We start from the raw sequence: 25,825 nt of genomic DNA, 5'->3' as shown, positions 1-25,825 counted from the left end.
TCAACTGTTGAGACAAAGTGGCCTGCACGATCCAGCCACAGGTAACAAAACTCCAACCCAGGGACCACGGTTTTATCACCTAGCGCTATGAGATCTGTCCTGATGTTTGAAAACCATTATAAGGCTTTCCAGTTACACTGTGTGACTTGATTATCATCAATAAGTAACTAGCACATAACTGTATGCTTTGGAGGAGTAAAAGCAGAGAGATGATCAGAGGCCTGAGAGGAAAGTTACAACGTAGTGAGCACAGATTCCTTTATTTTTGCCTGAATCTGGCAACACCCTTTTCATTAGCAGACACCTCTGACACTGCCCACCTGCTCTGGCCAAAGATCCACTTCTCAAGATACCTGTTACTGTGTTTTGGCAATCACCATGGGATGAATTTACCCCAGTGGTATCTGGCTTGACTTTCTCTGACCTAGGGAACACATGAAAGACCGAATCCATGGTCGGAGAAGCAGAACCACCGTGAAAGGCCTACGGATTCACTATAGGTTAGACCTCAGGCAATGGAGAGAGCCAGTCAGGCAGTCTACGTGAGTCTGTGTACGATGCTGGGCCTGAAATCAGCATGTCGTGCAGGTGAGAAGCAGCAAGAAGCTGAGGACAAACAAGAGCCCCATCTCTTTCACAATCCCCAATCCTGAAGATGCAGGCGAGCTTCAGGATAAACCTGGAGCCCTTCCACAGGGAATCACACATGCCTCTGGCTCAAGATCTGGGGAAGCTAGAAGGGGAGATGGGGGCAGCTGTGCCACATGCCAGCTAGGTGACAATGTGCATGAGCAGTAAAAGCACCTGCCCTACACACACTTTCAGAGCATTAAAAAAAAAAAAAAAGACTATTATGTCACTTCCACTTCCTAAATCTCATGCCAATTTCTCTTGTGGTGAAGCCTAACCTGGAAACAAATGGGTATGAGAATTCAAGGGAATTCTAGAAAATGAAGTCCCAGCCTAGCTAAACTGTTACAGTCAACATCACATAAAATCTGCCAGTCAAGTCCCTAGTCTGGTTCCACGACACTGGGTCTAAGCCCATTGCTGGCTTAGACCAGATAAGCTGGCCAGTCTGCTCGACACATGCATTGGAGGTATCCATCTCATTCCAGGTGAGCAATTTCCATCCACCCATACTGACCTTCATTCATCACTTTTGTAGAACTACCATGGATGTTTTCATGCCCACATGTGTCTGCAGGTGAAAGGGGTGGTGAACATATCCTAAAAATGCTTTCTTCATCAGCTGGAGGCTGAAAACTTCCAGGAAGTGCTCTTGGGGCTCCACAACAGCAACAAATGATGTTGACTCAACTGAAAGCTCAGAAACTCTGTATGGCCAGGCTCAGTTTTCCTGGAATTGTCTCTGTCCAGAGAATTGTTGTTCTTTCCTGAAGTAGGCTTCTCAATAACTAATAGATTAATCTATTATTAAGTCACCTGTAGGCTCCAGTTTGAGAACTCCTTTGCTTGTCACTGAACTCGGCACAGTGGAAAACTTCTTTGACTCTATGCGTTGAGAATCAGAGTTAACTAGTTTCTTAAAGATAATGACCACTGGCTTGTAATTCCAAAGGGTTGAAGCTAAAAGGGACTACGGCAATCATCTAGTCCAACTGGTTCTTTTACAGATAAGGAAAATGAGGTTTGGAGAGGGGAGGAGCAAGACCTAAAATTATACAGCTTATCGGTGGCAGACCTAAGACAAGAATCAGAAGTTCCTATCTCCCTGTTCCTGATTCTCCCACAATATCACATAGCTTTTTACCAAAGGCATCTTCTAAAAACACAATGATGATGCCACAGGCTAATTCTGGTATGTTTACAGATTCTTTCTGAATCCTTGGTTTCACCTGCATGTTTCAGATCTATAAATACAAAATTCATCCCTTGTTTTCTTTCTTTCCTTTGTGACTTAAACCTAGCTCTTCCTGGTTTGACATCATTAAGTCCATTCCTGGTTCCCATGGGGGAGCGGCCCAGGGCTCCTTCTGGAATGAGGGGCCTCATTGTACCTCCAGTCCCATCTTATGGGGAGAGCCAGAAAGCCCCCCAGTGATGGTGCTCAGAACCCAGGCTCCTGCTCTAGGCAGCCACAGTGGCAGTTCTAGAAGGTTAAATCTGAGGCTTCTCCCCAAGGTGAAAAATCCCAGGTGCTCAAACACAACAATCCAATAGGAACTGCAGTATACCACTGTCTGGTTCAGTTTTTCTACTTTAATTTGTCTAAGAGCAATGATCCCAAATAAGGAATTAAAGTCAGTATCCATAAAAAGGATGGCAGACCTTCTCCTGTAAGCTGCAAAATCTCCAAGCAAAGCTTAAATTTTAGAGCTGACATGAAGACTCAAATCATGGACTGTTCAGGCTGAGGGATTACTGACATGAACCAGTCCATCCTTCTCATTTGTCAGGTGAAGACACCAAAGAATAGTGGGTTAAATGCTTGTGTGGGTACACAATTTGTTAATAGCAGATAAGGATTAACATTGTGGCATCTTGACTTCCTGTCAAGTATTTTTTTTCTTACCACAACAGAGTAGCAGTGATTTTTTGATCCATTCAAATAGGTGTTTTTGTGAGTCATTTTCAATCATTTGTTAAGTGCTATTCCAAGACAAAAAGAAAAACCAAAAAGCAAAATAAAAGCTAGGAGAAAATATACTAATCTATGCCACTCTATGAAGCCTAATGCCCAAGTACTGGGGCAGGCCAAAAAAGTCATTTGGGTTTTCCCATAACATCTTACAGAAAAACCCAAATGAACTTTTTGGCCAACTCAACACTACTTGGTTGCCCTTTCAGAAAGCAGTTACTTTTCTCTGCCTGCAAGAGGGCCAGAAGGTGAGGCTGGGGCAGATGGGGCCACTTGCTAGTAAAAGGGAAAACCTGACTCCAGCTGGTACTGGTACCAGAAGAATCAGAACAATTGCAAACGGTAATGCCCAAAATTGAACTTTATAATAAAGGGACTCAGTGATTTCTCAGACTGTGTTACAAGAGATGAAAGTGCAGCTTTCTAATTCTTAAAAAAGCACATCATTGTTTGCATTCAATGAAATTTCATTCAAAATCAACTTTCCACGTTCCAATTATATTCAACAACATTCTAGCTAACATTTCAGCTTCAATTCAAATTAACTAATGCCCTCAAAGAGCCCTAATAGACATGGTTCTGAGCTCAATTGAATACAATCAAAGCTCATGAAATGAAGGGGGGAAAATGCTTATTTCATGCAAATTTTGCATATCACTCAAGCTTAATTTTACTGATAATATAAAGGTGGGACATTTTGAACATTACAGTGAACGAAACTTTTAAGCGGCGAGAGTTATTTTATAAAATGCTACCTCTGAAAAGCTGATTGCCAAACAGTATAAAAACGGTTTGAGGCATAAATGCCAAGTTCATTTCTATTTCACTTCTGAGGTAACTATCTTTCAAATCGCAACAGCTGGACTATTTAACACAATCTGGTGAATCAAAGTATAGTTCTTCTCTGGTCTCCCAGTGGGATGCCTGCATTAGTCGGTGGCAGCCATCCAACAGATGACGCACAGCCGGACGGTCTGAACTCTGCTTCATTTACAACAAAAATGGATAAAGCCGCAATCATATTTACCACCTTCAAGGACAGAAAACGGAAAGATTTAAATGTGTCTTTATAAAGTAGTTTCTTGGGAAAACTCCAAAAAGGAAGTCCGTTTTATATTTTCCCTTGTGTAAAAATAAGAAGTCTCGCTGCCCGCCCCCCGCCCCCCGGCCCATCCCCAAGCCCTTTACAGAGTTGCTGCAGCAGTGAAGAGCAGTGCAACCACAGCTAGTTCTGTTTCCCTTAGACGTCCTGTTTTTCAGGACATTTTAACACACGTGTTCAAAATTTCCCCAAATCGAGTTTCAAACAAGAGATGAAACTTTCTATATTATTGCTCATTCTACTACTTTTAAATATCATGAAGGTAGAATGAAACTAATTCTCTTTGGCTTTGTGTACTTTTTGAAACTGCATTAAGCTCAAAGAATAAATTAGTTGGCCAATTTGGGTCAGCTTCTGTTTGAGGGGAAAATAGATATAGTTTTAAATTATGAAAAATAAATACTGTTAAGCAGCAGAATACCGCCACGCACGGATGAAAATCTGACATCACCTTCTGGATGCTGATTTGCCGTCAGGATTAACAAGAATCCCTTTTTAACAGAGGTTAACAATGGCTGGGCAAAGACTTGTGTGTCCACGTTGAGCCACAGTTTCTTTGGTGGAGTAACTGCAGCATATACACTGGCCCAGGGAGGCCAGGAAATTGGACCTTTCTCACCAGCAAAATCAAAGATAAAGCATGAGCTAAGACTGATTGTAGCTCAGGCAAAGATTCTTTTTTTAAATGTGTATGATACTTTTGGGGGCTACTTATAAAGATTTTTGTAATTTTGTACAACTTAAGTCACCGTGGAAAATTCACTGAGATCTCAGCTATGAAATGTGAATGCTATCTAAAAAAGAAATTTTAAGGGACATAAAGTCTTCCACCAGAATCACCATCTATAACACGGGCACCTCAAGAAAGCTGTCATGCACAAAATGTTTGTATTTTCATTCATAATTTTCAGAAAAATATTTTTAAATTTTAAGAGACTTTTCTTTAAATTTACTATATTAAATACTTTAAACTCTCTTTTAAGATGGTAAGTTGTGAAGAATTCATATAGTTATATGACAAAATATATTTCAGATGAAAAGCATTTATCAGGTTTCAGAAGTTAAATCAATTTATCCTCATATCTGAAACTACACTTAACTTTTAGCCAGAACTTCTATTTGAATAAATTTTAAGTCTCCACTACTCCACTATAGAAAAATAAAAGGAAACACAAATACTGCAGAGACTACTGAAAGATGTTTAAAATAAATGACAAAGCACCAAAAGCAATTTGGTTCTCCATGCCGAAATGATATATTTTATGCTAAGTTTCTAAAAATCATACGTGTTGGCAACGGGAGGCAAATGTTACAAGGCAATCCATTCTTTGAGAGAACTGAGAATTGCTCAGCTGTATTTTTAACAGTTATTCTGAGATTTACTCAACAGAATTTTAACACTGGGTATAACAGAGCCTCAACAATTAATCTGGAAGCATTTGCTGTCTGTGGAGCAACTCGGAACACCTGTGAGACAAAACCGACAGGCCGGTCTTCTGGGCAGCCCACAGGAAAACTCCTACGGAGGGGGCTGAGTGAGGCAATCTCCACTTCCAGAACATCCAGTTGTTCTGCTAATTTTGTTGTTAAAACTTAATTGTCCATGTGCAGGCACACATGGAGAACCTTTGTCGTAGTGCTTAGCTGAGCAGAGCTGTTTCCTGCAGTGTCCGTACACAATTCAGGGGTACTAAGATTACAGTGGAGAGCACAGCAAATCCTTTAATTGTATAAGAGCATCAGATTAAGCAGCAACGGCCATGCAGTTCATTCTGCTAGCTAGTCATCTCTTCTCAGAAACAAACGTTTACTAAGTACACGGAAGGTGCCCTCCTTTCTCTGCTCTGCACCACACAAGCAAACACACGCACACACCCACACGCACACACACACAAAAGGAAAGAAAAGAGGTGGGGGAGGGGGATGGGAGTAACAGGAAAAACACACACACACACACACTGTCCACCACAAGGACTAAAAGAACTTGGCTCTATTCTATCTGAACAAAATGTTGACTCGAAAGAAATAGCTGTATGACCAACCAAGTTAACTTCCAGGTGAGATTTGAGACAATTTTAGGCCAAGCTTCCCTAAAAATAAGTTGAGGATCTTAATTTCTACTTGGCAACATATTTCAAAAGCTGAAATTCTACAGCTCTAATGCAAAAGAGCAATTTCATTTTTCTACATCCATTTCACACTGGAAATAATGGGGAAAAACCTGAAGAGAGACTACTTAAAAGTCAATCGATCTTTTAATTCAAACCCAGAAATGGCAATTAGATTTTCTTTTTCTTTCATAGAAACATTTGACTGATTATACTAACCATCAGACATCTAAAATTTATCTTTTATCAACTATACTTCGGTAGTCAACTGTTAATGGCTCAAACAAGATGAACTCTCACAAAAATAAATCTGTGTGGGGCCAAAAGTCACATGTATTTAGAGATACCATAGATCTAGAAATTAAACGCAAATTGAAATAAAAATGGCTTCACTGGAAATGGTCATTTTTCTATTGAAATTGAAGTCCTGTAATTGCTACATTGGTTCTTTTTTTTTTTTTTTTAATTCTTCTATGGGGCACAATGTGACCTGTTTTGACCTCCCAAACAAAAAACGTAAGCTAGCCGCCTGTCTGATGGTTAAAAAGGAAATTTTAAAAAGCCTGATAAAGCTTAGGGTTTGGGGGAGATCTGGGACTGAAGAGAAGCATGATGAATTAGAGAAGTGTTAACTGGAAGGTCTCTGGCAATTGTGGCTTAAAAGCATCTTTAAGAATGGCCAAGAGATGAGGATATAGCTACAAGATTACTGCAAATCACACCAATTACAACAGAAACTGGGTTCTCCCCTGTGAAACAAGGTTTTAGAAACAAACTGGATGAAATGAAAAATCATCCATGAGGTTGACCACTTTGTTTAATTGTAACTGTCAGGAGGATATTCACCTTTCTAAAAGTAATTAATAGAAAAAGTGAACATAGATGAATAAAGCTCAGTACAGACAAGTAAGGCCACTTCTAAGATGAGGCTGTTCAGAGACAGAAAGCCAAGATGGTGAAAACACAAGAAACCCCTGGGCCTCTGCCTGACTGTGCTGCAGAACTCTCGTAAGATCTGCTTACTTCCTTCTCCATGCTGCCGGCCCATTTGTCCTGCCTTTCTTTATAACTACCCATCTTTCTATAAGTAAGAGATGTCCCAAAATATGACGACAAATGGACACTACAGCCCAAACTCAAAGGAGCTAACGGGGAACTGACCAAAGGTGGAGTTGACTGACAGAGGTACAGCATGAAGTGGCTACAACAATGAAATTTATTTGGGGCTGTAGAATGTATGTTTTGAAAAAACAGTATTCACAGTGATTCATCTTTATATTATCACATTATCATTTAGTAAAACATCTTTCTAATCCAATGGTTACAGTCAGATACGTTCAAGGTACTTGACTTCTGGGAATGAACTAATCTTAAGCATGCTTGAAATGTCAATAAATTAAAAAATTCATAAATGAAACTTGGGCTTCCCTAATGGCTCAGTGCTAAAGAATCCTCCTGCCAGTGCAGGAGATGCAGGTTCAATCTCTGGGTCAGGAAGATCCCCTGGAGGAGGAAATGGTAATCTACTCCAGTATTCTTGCCCAGAAAATCCCATGGTCAGAGGAACCTGGTGGGTTACAGTTCATGGGGTCAGAAAAGACTTGGACACAACTCAGGGACTAAACAACAACAAATGAAATTTATGCCAAAGACTAAAGGAACTAAGGGTGGGATTCTAATGTATTAATTTCCAAAGTTTACTTGTGAAGCATGCTCCTTTACTGGACATTTGACAACATTAAAACAATTTCTTTCCAAATTCCTTTCCAGCTACTCTTTCAAGTCTTCTTGCTAATTTAGATGGACTCTGCTTTTCAGAATTCTTGGTTTTACTGGGTAACATTTTCTTCCCATGGCAAAAGATATTTTAATCATTTAGGTTAGTCTTAGGAAGAGGAAAGATAAAAGAGATTACACCATCTAAGAGTAGGCAGGGTCAGAGGAGCAGGATGTGAGAAACATAGGCCAAATGAACTACACTGGTTCCTATAGGGGAAACCTTATAGTCATTTTCTTCGCTTCCATTCCTAGAGCTCTGAATACACTCAATGAATATGCTGTCATTCAAAAGCATGGGCTTTAAAGTTAGAGTGAAAAAGGTTCAAATAAAATCTGACCAACTATTGAGTGGGAATAGAATTTTGGGCAAATTATTTATGCCACTAAAACTCAGTTTTCTCATCTGTAAAATGGAGATAATGTCCAATCTGTACCTTTGGGGAGAATCAAAGAATAAATATTAGTGAAACATTAGTAACAACAACAAAACATTACAGAAGCAAATTCCAAAACTCGGAACCTCCAAATTGGAAACTGGCGCCATTACTCACAGCCTCCATTGGATATCTTACGCTGCTCTAAGTTGCTTCAGTTGTGTCCGACTCTCTCCAACCCTGTGGACTGTAGCCCACCAGGATCCTCTGTCTATGGGATTCTCCAGGCAAGAATACTGGAGTGGCTTATCATGCCCTCCTCCAGGGGATCTTCCCCACACAGGGATTGAACCCACGTCTCCTATGTCTCCTGCACTGGCAGGTGGGTTCTTTACCACTAGTACTACCTGGAAAAGTCCATCAGACATCTTGCCTACAGCAATTTAAGCACATTTCCTCTCAGGTGAATGTTGCTATAATATGGATACATATTAATATATATTGATGAAGAGTAACAGAAAACATTAACTTAAAAACAGGTGAACCATATACAATGGAAGGTTATAAGCTTTCATTCCCAAATGTTTTCCCAATTCACTTCACTTATGTCAATCAAGAACATCAGGCTTTGCCATTCTGTTGATAATAGAGCTAATGTGTCTCACAGGATACAATGGAAGACAACTTTACCCATACTTAGGTATTGTACTGCATTTTCTTACTTATTGCTCAATTTATGTTTGCTACTGAAATATTAATTTCCTACCTACCCTTTAATCAATGCCCCAGATTATGTAAATGTGGAACCAGTCAACCTAACTAGAGTTAAAGAAACATGCTTTGATTTTCCTGTATTACACAGTACTTTTCTGTACATGTGGTTGGATGTCATGGGTCTGAGTCACATTTTTTTTAAATGCATTTGTAATGGTGGCAAACTGATGGCTATTTCCAAATATTGAGTCAGTGTGCAAAAGGCAAGTCATTTGGGAACATGTTGAACATACAGTGGTGGTTAAAATGGATCATATAGTTTCTTGACCAAAATGAACACTGACACTAATTCTCTCACAGGACTCGCTGAGTGGCTCTAAAGCACTCTACTTCTCATCTGCTTTTTCCACTCCAAATCAAATGGATAGGAAAGACCTTCCAATTTACTTCCTCTGTGGTCAGGTATCTCTAATCCAAGTAGGTCTAAAAGCATCTGGAGCAATAGTGACAGAGCTGGAATGAGTATCCTGGCCCTGAAGGATAACAATCATTTCCATTTGGATTTGTAAGTTCCCCTGATAGAGTTTGAAAATTAAAAATTTTCAAGAAATTATTTTACATTTCTAGGTTTGTGTTTTTCTGTAAATCTATGTTTAGAGACATATTAGGAGTAGAAAATATGTGCTTAACTCTTTTCTTTTCTTAACTGTGAACATTTTTATCAAGCAACCACATGTGTGAGGGATTATTGGGCTTCCCTGGTGACTAAGATGGTAAAGAATCTGGCTGCAATGCAGGCTCAATCCCTGGGTCTGGAAGATCCCCTAGAGAAGGGAATGGCTACCCACTCCAGTATTCTTGCCTGGAGAATTCCACGGACAGAGGAGCCTGGTGGGCTACATACAGTCCATGGGGTCGTGAAGAATCAAACATGACTGAGCGACTAACACTCACTCACTGGGGTTCTAGATCTGAAAGAGAATCTAGAGAGTACCTCAACTATTTGCCTCCATTTTAAACAAGAAAAACAAAAACAAAACAGAATAAAAGTTACATGATTTTCCCAAGGAAACCTGGACCAGTCAATAACCCAGGTGTGCAGTATCTAAGCTTTCAACTCTAACTTTTGTCTCTGATCGTCCAGTAATGGCCCAGCATTATAATTAAGATAGAAAAGGAATGTGTTGAAATACTTTTCATTATTATTGAATTTACATCCTGCTGCTGCTGCTGCTGCTAAGTCGCTTCAGTTGTGTCCAACTCTGTGCGACCCCAGAGATGGCAGCCCACCAGGCTCCCCCGTCCCTGGGATTCTCCAGGCAAGAATTCTGGAGTGGGTTGCCATTTCCTCCTCCAATGCATGAGAGTGAAAAGTGAAAGGGAAGTTGCTCAGTCGTGTCTGACTTGTAGCGACCCCATGAACTGCAGCCCACCAGGCTCCTCCGTCCATGGGATTTTCCAGGCAAGAGTACTGGAGTGGGGTGCCACTGCCTTCTCCGTAATTTACATGACAACCCTACAAAGTTACCCTCATCATCCACGTGAGGAACCAGTTACTGGTTAAATAACTTGCCTGAGGCCATAAAGATAATATAGCTAGCAAACCCAAGATATCATTGTAGAGCTGGCATTCTGGAAATAATTCGAAGCTACGTGCCACCCTGAGCATATGTGGGAAAACACTGGTTTATAAACCTGACCACACTGTGCTTCCCTGTTACTCCTTGCCCACTCTACAGGCTTCTACTGATGAAAATACAACTCATTCTTGTGCATTTGACCCTGTGCAACACTCAGTTTATTTCCAGGTACTGTGGCTATCAAAAAGTAATCAAAGTTATCTTTTTAAAATTTTGTAATTTGGAATTTCCCCTATTTTATATTGACCAACATGGCCATTGATTAGCTTGAATCAATGAGTCTTACTCTATTTTAACACGGTCAGTTTACTCTGGATCAGCTGCAGAGAGCATGAGAGCAAAAATAAAGCTTATACTCTTCATTTGCTTGGCCAGCTCCTTACCTCTCATAGTATAAAGGGAGATTATAAACATAATTCCTACCTGAACAATTACTAATCAGAATTAATGAAATTCAAATTCACTGTTAGATTTAAGATATTATTACCAGATGGTACATATTTATTGGGCTTCCCAGGTGGTGCTAGTGGTAAAGAACCTGCCTGCCAATGCAGGACACATTTCGGGTTTGATCCCTGGGTTGAGGAGATTCCCTGGAAGAGGACATGGCAACCCATTCCAGTATTCTTGCCTGGAGAATCTCATGGACAGAGGAGCCTAGAGGGCTACAGTCCACAGCGTGACAAAGAGCTGGACACGACTGAAGCGACTTGGCACACACACATATACTTATTAGAAATAATTAAGAGGACACAGATATTCCTAAAGCTATTATTAAGGGAGAAATAGAAACAATTAGATTTCTCCAAGTCCTGATTATCTTCTTTTTCATTTTTCTTCAGAAAAACAAAAAACCTTGCTTGCACAGGCTGGTGACAAGAATGTTAATTAATTCTTACAACGAAGTATCAGAGGTGTCTCCTGCCATTTCCTAAGTCCCTAAGAAATAAACCCATGTATCTCTGTCTCTACAATTTACCAAACAGGACTTACTCAGTTATTTGGAACACACACAGATAATTTTAGGGATTTATTAAAAGGAAAATAAACTTTCTGGGAAGAGCTTGATGCTATTTAATTTTCTGGATAAGTGAAGATCTTACACAGAAAACATCTATGTTTCTTCCTTCACTTTACAAGGTTTCTTAGTAGTTAGCAAACTTTCCTGTCCGCTTGAGGCCAATCAAATGAGCACAGGTGAAACATTCTTTTACAACTGGGCATTCTGCAGTCTCTGGTCACTCTACCTTGTATAGCTACAAAGATGCAAAGAAGTAAAAGTGAAGTAACTCAGTCGTGTCCGACTCTTTGCAACCCCATGGACTGTAGCCTACCAGGCTCATCCCTCCATGGGATTCTCAAGGCAAGAGTACTAGAGTGGGTTGCCATTTCCTTCTCCAGGGGATCTTCCCAACCCAGGGATCGAACCCAGGTCTCCCGCATTCCAGGCAGACGCTTTAACCTCTGAGCCACCAGGGAAGCCCAAAGATGCAAAAGACATGAAAAACTGAGCTCAACGTAAATGACTCCGAGGCATTTTTAAAAGGTTTAAAAAACCAAATAAGCAACCAAAGAATCCAAAATATCTAATATTTGGGTACACATATATCTGTATATGTGTGACTGTTGAATAATGGGGTAATGTAGGTTAACTGATATTCTGTTGATATCAACAGAGTTGATATTCTGTTTCACTAATAAAAAAGTGTATTTATTCATTCATTTAGTCAGTAAGTATTTCCTGAGAGCCTACCATAAGGCAGGAATTTCTCCAGGTGTTTGAAATATATGAGTAACAAAAAATTTCCTATCCTCATGGAGTTTATATTCTAGGAGGGGAAGAGAAAAAAACAAGCATATATATATATATATATATATATATATACACACACACAAAGTATATAGTATGTTAAAGGTAACAGTCATGGGGAAAATGGAGTAGGATAAGGGTTTTAAACTGCAAATAAGAACTGCAGTTTACAGGAGTTGAGTTATAGTTTTAAATAGGTGGTTAGCATAGGTCTCACTTTGAAAAGTTGACATGTGAGCAAAGAAATGATGGAGGTGACATAGTGTAGCGACTGGAGGAAGGGCATCCCAGACAAAGGGAAGGAAAAGCAAAGAACTAGGGTAGAAGGAATGACACTAGGGCAGAGAGGCCAAAGTGGGGCTCGGAAGGAAGCATAAGAGTGGCAGGGACTCGTGTGTATGTGTGTACACGTGCACACATGTGCACAAAAAATAATGTTATGTATTAGAGGCTACTGTGATTGGTATCCTCCGTTGACCTTGACACTGCTGAGCGACTAACACTGGACCTTGACCTTGATTACCTGTCAAGAGACAATAAAGCCACTCACCTGAAATACAGTATGGTGGTGCTGCCACAGCTCAAGATAATGGTGCCACTGTCTTTTTGTTTTTTAGTTGCTAAGTCGTGTCTGACTCTTCTGTGACCCCATGGACTGCAGCCTGCCAGGCTCCTCTGTCCAGGCAAGAATACTGGAGTGGATTGCCATTTCCTCCTCCTGATCTTCCTGACCAGGGACTGAACCTGCTTCTCCGGCATGCCCTGAATTGCAGGTGGATTCTTTATAGCTGAGCCACCAGGGAAGCTGATCTCACTTCAAAGTGACAATTCAGATCCATGAGGTAAGACAGTGTTGTTGCCTCTACCTTATGGCTAGTATAACAGAGTAAACCTATATAACAAAGTGAACCTATCGGTCAAAGCCAGCCAGAAATAATCCCGGAAATAACCCTTCTCATTCCCGGTAGCTAAACCACTTTCAGGAGATCCTGAGAAATCACATGGGTTTTTTAACTTTTCAAGCTCGCATCCAACTACACTAAGTTAAACTTCTTTTACTCATTAAAAAGCTAGGTTTAAACACAAATGATTTGAAGTGCATCTGTTTGGGAAGTGAATAATTACCATGGACATACACAAGATACTTGGATTGATTTGGATGATTGTACTTAAGAAACACATTTTTCAGAAAGCCATTCTTCTTTGCTAAATGGCTGTCAATATGAAAATGCATGGCGTTGGCTATTTCAGAGAAAGCATGTCAAGAACTGAATAATCAAGCGTTAGGTTACAAAGTTTAAAAGTTAATACAGCAGCACAGAGTATTTGTATTAGTGCTTTAAGTAGATAAATTAAATTGAAACGTGTCTCTTAAGCAGTCATTGAACAAGCAAGATGAGAAATAAATTGAGCTTCACATAGGCCTTTATGGTGTCTAACAACTGTGTCTGTCAACACATGGATCCTTTTCACTGTCAATTCAGCACACATTTTGCAGACCTTGGGCCTGCAATTATTTCATTTCCTTTCTTGGAAATGTAATTTCCACTTACTTTTGGAGAATAAAAGGCAGACAAAAGGAGGAAGGAGTTGCAGTATTTTCTGATTAAGATTATCTGTGTAAAATGGTAAAGGAAAAAAAAAATCTATACACACACATACACACTGAAGCATTTCTCAGAAACTAACTTGTCTCAGCCAAATTGCTTTTGTGTCTGGATATTGGTTCAAATGTAGCCAGACTGCTGATGTCAAATTAGGTGCTAAACAAATGTAATAGGAAAGATGAAGAATGAATATAGATCATCTTTCTGTTAGAACTGTTCAAATGACTCCCGTCAAAAGAAGGAAATGCATGACTGCAGGAGAAAATGTACTTTTAAACACAATGAAATTAGATAAAACTGTAAATCAGCGAAGAAGGTCACTCATTCCAAAAGAAGGGGGGGAAAAGTTAATAGTACCAATAAGAGAAATACAAGACTGGAAGAAAATACCCGTTGGCAAAAATAGATCTAAACTGAATTTCAACTTCATTTGTCCAGGCTTCACCTTAAAACTAAGACAGGTAGAGTTACAAAAAAAAGGGGGAGTTCTTTCTTTCCTGATGGAACAGGAAATCAGAGGTTTAATTAACCGTGATTACAATATTCGCTGATCTGATTTGTCTCACCTCTTCCTTTTCTTTGTGTGACAAACCAGCTGACATCCTGGCAAGAGAACTAAAGCAAAACTAGACTAATTTCAAAAAGAGCTTGCCATTGTTATAAAACAAATTGATCCTCCACCAGAACTGTCTAAAGCACATTCAATAGCAGGATTAACTCTTTAACAATCAAAGTGCCACTTTCAAGCCAGGTAACTCTTTACATAGCATGTCTTCAATCTCAGGACACAGCAATATTAAGGCACATCTTTAATTGAGAATCAGAAAATAAGGTTGTAAAAACGTACCCTTCAAAGTAAGTTTGAAGACCTAGTATCTTCTCAAAGATCTAATATCTTCTCTGGCCACTCATGAACCATTAAGAGGAATGATCTAAGTATTTAATCTTGAAAGAATGATTAAATGTCTTCTGATGCTGAATAAGGATCATCGAAGTCAATTCTTTGTGTAGAAGAAGAATCAGATTACCAAACCAGTTAGGGATGGACTTCTCTTTATACACATTTGCTTTGCATCAGCATTAGACCTCTAAAGCTAGGAGCCTAGAATCAAAAGTTGGCTCATCAAACAGAGGAAGAAGAGTATCTATTGGCTAACCAAATCAAAAGCTCTCTAAAAGAGAAACAAAGCAAAGTAGCACACAAATTAGTCATCACAGATTTCTTCTACATACTACTTAGTAAAGAGCATCATTACTTACTGAAATGTAACCTTGGAACTTGAGCATCCTTCCCATTTACACGACCCTTCACCTGGCTCAGGTGTTGGGGGGGGCGGGCTGTTGAATTCTGCCTCCAGAGTTTTCTTGTTCAAGGCTGTTTTTGTTACACTGGATACAGAACCCAACACGGGCATGGATTTGGACTCTGAGGTGGCTAATATTCCAGTTGGACCTTAAAACCAAACACATACCTCAAGTTTAATAATTCTGTTCGATGCTTATTAATATGGAACTGAAAAACAGATTAGCTGAAAATCCCCGCAGGAAGAGAAGAGGCCAAGACTTGCTAAAATTTCAAGAGCATGCTGGAAAATCTTCCTATTAGAAATCTACTCTGCTTGGCTGGCACCACTGCTTTTCAGGGTGGCAGGACCATGCTGAGAAACTGTGTACAGACCTTTAAGCAACTATAAGACCCCAGGCCAGGGTTCCCTCAGCTGACCAGAGTCCTTGGTAACACTGGAATTGTCAAGTCTTTACTTCTCACAGAGTATGGCTTTCTGGCAGCCCTACTTGAATCATTTGGCCTCTCAAGAGTTAATTCTTCCCCAAACTCAGCTCTGATTTTAAAGAGAAAATGGAATGATGTCAAAAAGCTGTTTTTAAAAGGCTCATGAAGGCTTCCTGAGCAGTAAACAGCTTTTATGAACATTTTCATTTTAATGTGATTGAGAAGTAAGTGGATTTACAGACACAGGATTATAAAAATTAAGTGGCAAAGAGTTTGGCTGTTTACCTTTTGGACTTTTCTACTCTTTTTAGATAGGATCAGAAAACTGTAATAGGGCTTACTACAATTATTGGCATATCACTCTGAAACTGCTGGCACTGAAGCTAAACTCCATCATTACTTTTTTCTGTCTTCTGTTAGGAAGATGCTTGCTATCCTAGACAGCTTTTTCAAAGCAAGATCTAATATGTCTTTCCTGAAACTTCAGAAGGAATCCTTAGGTACTCTTTTAAAACAAAATAATTTATAAAATGTCACAATGGTACAAATAAAATTAGAACTTCTAAAAAATTAAGCTAAAGAACAAACGTGAAAGGTGCCACTAAGAAGAAAACAAAACTTGGGAGTCTCTTTATCCTTAAACAATGTCAGATCGTCTCCTAAAATGGAAAAGTACTGGTGGTACAATCCAAAATGTTACCTAATCCTTGATCACTAATATTAAGGTCTGGAAATTTATTCTTCTATTTGCATATAAATGTGTCACGTATTATAGCAGTATAACATATGAACTCCAAAAATGAAGTTCTAATTTGAAAAACTTGTGTAAGAGAGGCTAGAAAATTGTTCAGCCATTCTGTGACTGCAGCTCCTTTAGACTTAATCCCCCCTGGTCTGGTGGAAAGCCTCAGCTCACAGAGCATCACTGTCTGCCTTTCTCATCGATTTCTTCTATATCATCGAAGCAGACAAATTTGTGGTATTATAGAATATTCTGGGTCAAAAGGCCTTTCTCTCCTGCCTGTGGCAAGCCTCATGTTGCATGGCAATGAGGGAGTAAAGAGAAAAGGGCAGAAAGATCAAGAAAGTCCAAAAAGAAAAAAAAAAAAAGTCCATTCCAAAGAATCCAGAAGTGTAACATCTAAAGGTGAGCTCAGATTTGCTTTAGAGAAGCTCTATTCTGCTCTTGGGTAACTGCTGACTGCAACACCCAGTAGCTTTAAACAATCTGTCCTTATAGAAAAGCAAGATCTAGTTTTTGAATATACACCAATGCCTGCTGCTTGTTCTGCAACTAAGCCAATTAAAAATTGGGGAGAATGGTTGAGCTGAGCCAGAACTCGTATTTTCATTACATACAAAAGAAAAATATGAAGAAAAATGCTTAATGTTTAAGATGGTGATGATGTTTAATATTATCATTATTATTGCATCCTGTTTAAGCTGTCCAAGTATTTTCTGAGGGGCACTTGGAGCTCTTTGAAATGTCCATTTAGTAGGCCACAAATCTAGGTAAATCAAGGGAGTACCAATTAACTCCATTAAAAAAAAGTCTAAAGGAAGAGATGCTTCTCTGGCTGTTGGGAGAGAGACTGACAAACCTGAGATAGGAGTCCTGCCAACCTCAGGCGGCCTCTGCCTCTCAGGATGCTTCTTCTCTCCATTCTGTGACCTCACCTTTAGCCTTCCCATAAGCCTTTGTGTGCAGAAGGGAAAAAACCTCAGAGACTCAAATGCACCCGAGGAACAAACTTATCAAACTCATCTTTGTAATCTGCTCCCACCACGAAGCTGGGCTACTTCAGCTCCTTATTTGTTCCCCTGGAATTTCACTTTCTCATTCCATGACCTTTATAAAAAGATTTACATAGTAAATACCTCTGCCAGCTTGATCCTTTGAAAACATCTGAACTATGTTTAAAAAAAAATGGTATGATTTCTTTTACTAGGTGATAGAGATTGAAGTTTGATTCCTCTAGTTTTTTTTTTTTTTTTTTTGCTTTGGCTACTTGAAAGAATATTTCTGCTCACCTACAAGCCACTCCCTTTAGTATGTTTCCTCTCTACCCTGCCAATTACACAGTTCTTATTTCTCTATCTAAATGTTAATGATTCTACTGAATCTCCTATTATAACTTGCCTCAAATGATACCTTGAATATCTGTATGCTGGTGGAATATAATCAATAAAATGAAAGATTCTCACTATGCCTATAAAATATGTTCCTAGCTTTCTCCACATTTGAAATATTCAGCTTTCCATACTGACTAAAATGAAAATGTTTCCTCATTTCTCCCGTGGAAAACTAACTCTGAAATAGCGAGTGGTACGTGTTTGACCAAAAGAGTGAAGAATGTTTCTGGAGGAACATAAAGGTCAGTGGCAAAATAAAAAATGTAAATGACAGAGCACTAAAATGGCATTCACAAAGTCCCAAAAATGAGTGAAGACTATGAATGACGACTACACGAATACTTTCAGGATGAAATGTTGGAAAAGTCATAGCACTGATTAAGTTGCAAATGAGTAACAGTTCATTGTGGAGGCTGGTAAAAGCTTGTAAAGCACACATCAAGACAAAAACTCTTCTATGGTATCCTTTATTTTTCCTGAGAGGTGGTTATTCTTTCTAGGGGTGGGGGTTGTTAATTCTTATAGGATATTAACAGAATTTCTAGTTCAAACTAAAAACTGGACGGCTGATTTTTTCTAAGGAGGACACAAAGGCTTCACTTTTTTATTTAAAAAAAAAAAAAAAGTTTTGGCTGGTTTTATGCTGCTTCTGGTTCAAGGAACCAATTTACTCAATTGAGTAAATCCCTATATGCAAACTGGGCTTCCCTTGTGGCTCAGCTGGTAAAGAATCTGCCTGCAGTGAGGGAGACCTGGGTTTGATCCTTGGGTGGGGAAGATCCCCTGGAGAAGGGAAAAGCTACCCACTCTTGTATTCTGGCCTGGAGAATTCCATGGACTGTACAGTCCATGGGGTTGCCAAGAGTTGGACACAACTGAGCGACTTTCACTTTCACTTTCTATATGCAAACTAGAGCTTGATTATCAAAACCCCAAATTCTTAATATTCTAGCAATTTAAACCTGATAGACATGATGGCAATGCAAATATAAACTGTTGTGATAGACTAATTGCAGTTGATTTAACACAGTCTAAAAGAGTCAGTCCTTTAGCTATGGTCACTGTTAATATTAGTTTACGGTGGTTTTTCAAAACTAGCCTCCTGGCAACAAGGGGGAAAACCTCACACAGGTTCCTGCTACTTCCCATGACCAAGCTGATGGAAAAAAAACTGCAGACATACAAAGTGAGTTCTGGAACACACGATGAAGTCTAATACACCTGTGTCATGACAGCAATGCAAACTGTGATCTCAAGATGCTCAGATGGTCATTTACAGTGGGTGACAGAGCTGGACTTGCTCACTGGTTCACAGGCAGAGGCAATAACCTAAATGGATATGAAAAATAAAGACGCTCTCTCTACATTGGTAACTGATTTGTAATTACTACTATTATTACTAGTTATTATGTGCTTTGTCCCAGGCATTGTGCTCAGCACTGTTTATACATATTGAAACATAATGGCTTGATCCTTGAAATAAGTCTATGAGGTAGTGCTTTTATTATTCTCATTTTATAGATGAAGAAACTGAGAGAGGTTGAGCAATTTGCTTGTAGGACAAGCAGTGAATTAAACTCATGCCCTCTGGTTAGGTACCCTTCCCTAAACATTGTTACCAAAGCCCCGCCTGAAAGTTTTTAACCACAGGGCATCCTGCATTCAGCAAAGCAGATCCAGAAGACCCTGATTCCCTACAAATAACTAAACAAACATGCCAATAAATAAAAATACATAAGAGCTCTTATGAGATATCCCTAAGTACCTTTGCCCATCCAATACTTCTCATTCACATCAAAAAAATTTTAATAATAATTTTAGAAAGATCATTTTATGTTAAAAAGAGACTGAAAGGAAGATGCTTAAGAGAGGAAGAGTAGAACTGTGGAGAATTCAAACCAGCTTACTACTGCTATCTGCTTCTGTTGTCAACTTTCTGCGACGCAAAATCCTTTCTAACTCAGTTTCACTGTTTTCAATGTGAAGGGATTTTAAGCTTCTTGAACTAGTGGATTTGTTAAGTGTCCCCTAAAGTGAAAACAAAACAAAAACAAAAAGGTTAATGTCTTAATACAATACACAAAAGAATATAAAAGTCAAAACATTACCAGAATTTGAATGGAATTAGGAACTAAAAATGAATTTGCTCTGTATGTATTTTTAATGCACACATCTTTAACAACACAGTGTTGGATCATTTAAGAAGACGCTACTGATGATGTAAGATGTCGAGCTTTCATATCAAAAGAACGGCACAAGAACACCTCTCGATGGGCTAACTATATGAAATTCAGTGCTGGGAAGGTACTTGCACATTGATGATTAAGATTCTGATGTGTGTTGATCGACCACGTGGAGAAGAGAACGGATATACTGAACTCACCTGAGAAGGTTATCTTGATATGGCAGCCACGAGTTACTGAACCCATATCCTTGCGGCACTGAAATATGTGGCTGATTCTTCAGAGAGAATGACCCTGGCTGCACACCTGGTGACACTGGTGTCGCACTGCCAAAGGAGGCACAAAGTGCTCTCCGGTGGCTTACCCAAGGAAGTGCTGCACTGAACACACCACGACTTCATCGTGCAAGAGCAAAGGTTATAATCATATAGGGAGGCAAGGAAGGGCCGGCACCGCCATGCCACACTGCTGAACGGGGGAGGCAGGGAATGCAGGAGTTAGGACCCAGAAGACGCTGAAGGCAAAACAAGACAAGGACACCATAGAGCTGGGCTCCTGCTGAAAGCAATGCTGACTTTCAAGAGGACTGAGAGAGACCCAGGGAGTGCTTCCCGGCCCTGGCTCCTCCAGGAAGTATGTTTTGGAGGGACAGCTATGGTTTTCTGGCTCCGTTACTGGTCAAGTGTTTGTACAGAACACTGGGTGATGCACTTCTCAGATTTAAGGGATAAGGATTGAGCATCCACCATTAAAAGTGGTCCATTTTCTTTTCTAAGAAATGCCATTTCTTTGAAATAGCCCTCCTCAGCTGTGCCACAGGCTTGTCGAGGAACAGGGATTTAAAAAAACAAAACAAAACAAAACAAAAACCCCAGTTGAACCACAATCTTCTGATCAGAGAAAATCAGAACCTCAAGTCAGGTATAACTTTCCAGACTTCATGGCAGAGTTGGAAGGCAGCCTTTGTCCACCAAGGCTAATAAATAGGCCAGCCTTTGTCATCTCAGCTCACTGTGGGTTTGCCTTAATCCTGCTCCCTGCCCCCTGCCAACTTCCTGAAGGATTCTAAGAATCCTACTGGCTAAAATGGTAACTCATGTTTCTTCTTTAGCCTATAAAACAAAAAAAGTAGCTTGTAAAATTAGGCAATTGCAAATCTCACATGATATAGGTTATTTACTATGCTGTTTTATTTACAAAGGTGTTTTTCTCCACCCAACAGCACAAAGTGACAGAAAAGCAGTCTGTTGTCACGGGGAAATTGCCTGATATGATTAGGAGACTACAGTCTTCTGCTGCTGGCTAGCTAACCAAAACCCATGTGTAAAATACAGAAGGCTCACATTTTAATCAGGCATCCAACATTTTCCCTCTGGGAGAACCTCTTTCTCCTCTTGATTTATTGCAAAAATTCACAAAATACATTAAAGGAAAATCGTATTACATGTAACACTATAATTATTTTATAATTTTAAAAAATCAGATAATTTTATTTAACAGTTAATGAGGATATATACCCACTCATCAGAGAGTTATACAGTAAGGCAGGATTGACACTGATAAGGTAATGAAAACAGAACTAAAACCAACTTAGATAACATTTTTTTAATGTATTAGAAAAAATATTCCCAAATCATTTGTGCTGAAAATTTTTAAAAAGTTGTACCATTTGTAAACAGAAAAACTCATGGCCATTACTATTAAAATCACTCATAAAACTATTGAGTGATACTCAATTTGATATTCAAATTATTTGAATATCAAGGACATTCTGCATGCTATTTCCAATGGCTGGAGTTAATTCAAGAAAAAATAATGTGTCTGTGTATATGTGTATGTACATGTACATACCCATACACCGTCCAGGGACATCTTTTATTGAAGAATTTATCTTTCACAATATTCTCTATTTTTGTTTGGATAAAAGCATTATTTCCCCAAACTCCTGACTGTGGCGAGCTACCCTCTCATCACACCTGATACTTGAAGGAATCCATTTTCCAAGTTCTAATCCCTGAATTCCCAACTTCTTTCTCCATTCACTGACTGAGGTGGTTGATTCAGTTAATATCTGAGCAAACTTTAAATATGGAGGCAATTCTGGAGGAAAGGTTTCTGCACTGATCTCAACCGACATGATCCAGGACCTCAGCTAATAAAGTATTGAGATTGTCTTAATTATCTATTTATATTATAATCATAAAATTAGAGAATCAGCAATTACCATGTGGTACATACAATTCCTTCACTTCACAGAGAAGAGAATCCCTAGGAGTTTGGGGCCAGGTCCCACAGTAAGTGGCTAATAGGGCTGAACCTTGACCTTGGCCTTTCTAGTTTCTAGAACAGTACTCTGTTTCTACTTCAAGCCACTTTCATCATTTACCAGTTTTAACATATTACTGACTGGGAGATTTTGCAAAAATTAATGCCAGTGGCCAGTGATTTGTTATGTAAGTGAATACTGAAATGTCTCTGGTCAATAAATTGTTAATCTTCATGTTAGTTAAATGTTCATAAAACTGAAAAAACTAATTGTCAGGGAGTAATTTGACAAAAACTCATAAAGTTCAAAAAGACCTAAAAGAATTTTTAAAAAGCTGGTTTTGTCTCTTTGATTTTGAGGCAACTGAACTTGAGAGGAGACTTTCAAATTAATTTCTACTGAATCATTCTTTGGAAATCATCATTTTCACTTAAGAGTGGCTTTTAAATGGCTGGGGTGGCTCCAGAGATTTCCAAAACCCTTGTGTGACTATGAGAAGTGAACTGTATATATTTCTATCCACAGACTATACAACTTTAAAAATTAAGCGCAAATAGACTTGGAAAAGTAAGTTCAGTCAACACTGAGACTTTTAAAAGTTGACCTGAAAAGTGTACAAAAGAGTGAGATTTTCCAACTCCCCAAAAGATGAGATGTGTTTTCTACCCATGTGCTAAGTTTCAGCGGAAGGCTTACAACTCAGGTCACTTTCATTTCAGCAAAAACACCTGCACACTGAGCTCATTCCTGGTTTCTGTTCAGGAACAGAACTGAACCCAGCGCTTCCTGGTTTCTTGGTATCTCTTGGTCCCTGTGCTCATTTTCCACTTCAGTACACATTCAGCAGACTTTTCATGTTCTTTTCATGTTTGTTTCTCACATGCCACAACTGTGAGGTTGGTGGCATGTGCTTTGCTTGGTACTAACTCCTAATAGTCTGAACTCCAGCAGGAAGCACCATTAGAGCCCCATCTGATGGGGGGGTGGGGGGGCTTCATTTCTGACCTAAAAGAAGTTGTATGGTGTCTTGGCTGAAGGTGACTAGGAGCTCCAAGTGATCCATCAGCCCTCAAAGGCAACTTATATAGTGGTAGTGCAAAGTTGCCATTTGGGCAGAGGAAAGTAGGGGAGGGCATCTTGAGTTCCACTTCTTAAAAATGTAAGGAAAAGAATAACAGCTGTTAGTGATACACATTAATACCACGTAAGGAAGGGAAATCTAATGATAAATCCAGGGCAAAAGAGGATGGGGGCAACCTGCAGAAAAGAAAGATGTTTTGACAGTTTTTATACTTTGCAAATTATTCCACAAAAATCTGTTCATGAATTTCTCTCCTTGAAGTGGCACAAAACCATAGTGAGTATGAGTGTCTAGTGAACATGACGTTACCTGTGGTGGATTCATTTTGATATTTGGCAAAACTAATACAATTATGTAAAGTTTAAAAATAAAATAAAATTTTTTTAAAAAATGCAAAAAATAAAAAAATAAAAGCAATGCTGTGATTCAGTAAACTTGCTACCATCCAGCATTATCAGGAAGTGGGATATCTTGGGTGATCAAATACTACGTGTCTCATGTCAATGACTGATTTTTTCAAATAAACCTAATTTTAACAACAAACTGAGTGCAGTTTACCTTTTCACTGAGGATCAGAACTAAAAACCCAGAACCTCAGAACGCCCCGAGGGCGTCTTTACGAACAGGAATTTACAGTGTCATGTAGAGACAACAAGAAGACCATCACAGGGCAGCCTCCTTACCAGAACACTGGATAACAACATTTTCCCACCAAAGAAACCATTAGATAATAACCACCTATTTTTTCCAAAGATTTTAATACTTTATTCTGTAGGGAGGCCACCACGGTTAGCCAGTGTTGCACACCTCTCATGAGTACTAATTCCACTCACCTAAAAACTACAGCAAACTAATTAAGCCGTTCTGGGTTAAGTCTACTGTTTCGTGCTTGATGAAAATAATTTTGTTTACCACAATTATGTGGATGTCTGCATGCAATGCATAATTAGCGCAGTAACAACAAACATGGGAATATTAGCTCTGTACCTCCGCCCCCATGTTTGCTGACTTACTGTGCATAATAACTGGTATTGAGACTGTAACGGGATCTGAGAATAGAGCTCTTAGCATCTGAAACATTTTCTAAGTGAGGCGTTTGTCTCTGACAGAAACTGTTGGACAGGACAGTAGTCATTTATTCTGTTGGCAAAAGCTCAGACTCTGGAAAGAAGAAATATGACTAGAGATGGGCAGTAAGCATGTTCTCCAATGGATGTGAATTACTTTCAGAGAATGAAATTAGTAACATAAAGAAAGGAACTTTTCTTTTATTCTCCAATTTATGATCAAATGACTTTTTTTAAACTGTGAGGAAAGCAAACTGTGACTCTGATGCTAACACATTTGGGTAGAAGCTCAGATTTATATTTAGGTGCCAAGAATTCTGCTTTCAGTCTCCAAAGTTAAGCACCATTCATGTGAGATACTACTATACAATATACTGTTATTATCTACTATATTTATTGTAGATTTACTTATAAATAAATCTATAATCTAGATAGAGATTTACTTATAAGATTATCTACTATATTTATATCTATCTACTATATTTATAATATATATACTATATTTCTGGTATCAATAAGCATCTGCTGATTCTCACATCTGGCCAGACACTTTATCTTCATGCTGCAATGCAAGGATTGGAGGACAAGAACAGGAGACAGTGATTTGGGGGAAAGTGTACCCATCCTTTTAGAACAGAAACAGCGGAGTACTGACACATTATTAACACACCCGATGCAGGAGTCCACAGCACAATCAAGTAAACTATCACAAGTAATGAGGCTTATTGTAAACGGAACTAAAATATATCAAAACCAATTATTTATCAATACAGTTTAAAAATATTCTTCCATTTTCCCATTAACTAAGTAAAAAGCTGAGATCTATTCTTACCAGCATTCCTTTTAGTTCATTCACGGCACTTTCAGAGCCTTTTGCAGATTCCGGCTACAATTTTAAAAAGAAGAAAAACAACTGAGTAATTCGGTTTTAAAATACCAAACAAAGATTTTTACATGGCAAAGTGTTGGTAACTTATATTATATTGACTATGTGTTTTAATAATTAGGTCGATGTCTAACAGTTAGGAAAAAAATATTAGACATGTTAGTGCTCCCAAGGGCGCAGTTAAACAGAAAATTAGAGGCGTTAGTCAAAGCAAAAGGACTCGAGCCACCATCAGTCTACCTGTTTTATTACTTCTTGCTCTCATCATATATAGAAAAGATCTGGTAAACATTAAATTTCAAAGATTTAATTCCAAATGATTCAGAACATTTTACAACAAACTTTTCTCCACTCTCATTGCTGGACTTGAGCCAGCAAGTGAGGACCAGGAAAGCAGCAATGCAGAGCAGAAAGCAAGCGACAGGGCAGAAAACCTCGCTCAGCTCCATCAGCTCCAGCCAAAGGCCAGCTCACAGAGGCCTGGGAGGTCTCGTCTCATGAATTTCATAACAGGGATCAGCAAAGAACCCAGATTATAGGAGAACGTTAGCATCACTGGCTCTCAAAGCAGTAAAAGACCTCAGAGGGTGTGTAGTCCAAGCACTTCATCTTTTTTTAAAAAATATTAATTTGTTTATTTATTTGGCTGTGCCAGGTCTTAGCTGTAGCATGTGGGATCTAGTTCCCCAACCAGGGATCGATCCCAGGCCCCCTGCATTGGAAGTGTGGAGTCTTAGCCAC

General features: G+C 39.1%; 1 protein-coding gene across 4 annotated transcripts in view; it reads right to left on the bottom strand.

The window, feature by feature from the left end:
* Positions 1-25,825, bottom strand: part of SHTN1 (shootin 1) — a 109,737-nt gene that overhangs the window by 3,221 nt on the left and 80,691 nt on the right. Inside the window, exons 14-16 of one of the 4 annotated variants that reach the window (XM_027528412.1) lie at positions 25,031-25,084; positions 19,509-19,629; positions 14,997-15,189 (exon numbers count right to left, since the gene is read on the bottom strand). In XM_027528412.1, coding sequence (XP_027384213.1) covers positions 14,997-15,189; positions 19,509-19,629; positions 25,031-25,084 — 368 coding nt within the window. The remainder of the gene's footprint in view (positions 1-14,996; positions 15,190-19,508; positions 19,630-25,030; positions 25,085-25,825) is intronic. The other 3 variants (XR_003508814.1, XM_027528413.1, XM_027528414.1) reach the window with 3 other exon arrangements.

Source organism: Bos indicus x Bos taurus, chromosome 26 (assembly GCF_003369695.1).
Source record: "Bos indicus x Bos taurus breed Angus x Brahman F1 hybrid chromosome 26, Bos_hybrid_MaternalHap_v2.0, whole genome shotgun sequence".
In the NCBI taxonomy this organism is placed as follows: domain Eukaryota; kingdom Metazoa; phylum Chordata; class Mammalia; order Artiodactyla; family Bovidae; genus Bos; species Bos indicus x Bos taurus.
This window is presented reverse-complemented; position numbering and strand designations above follow the sequence as displayed.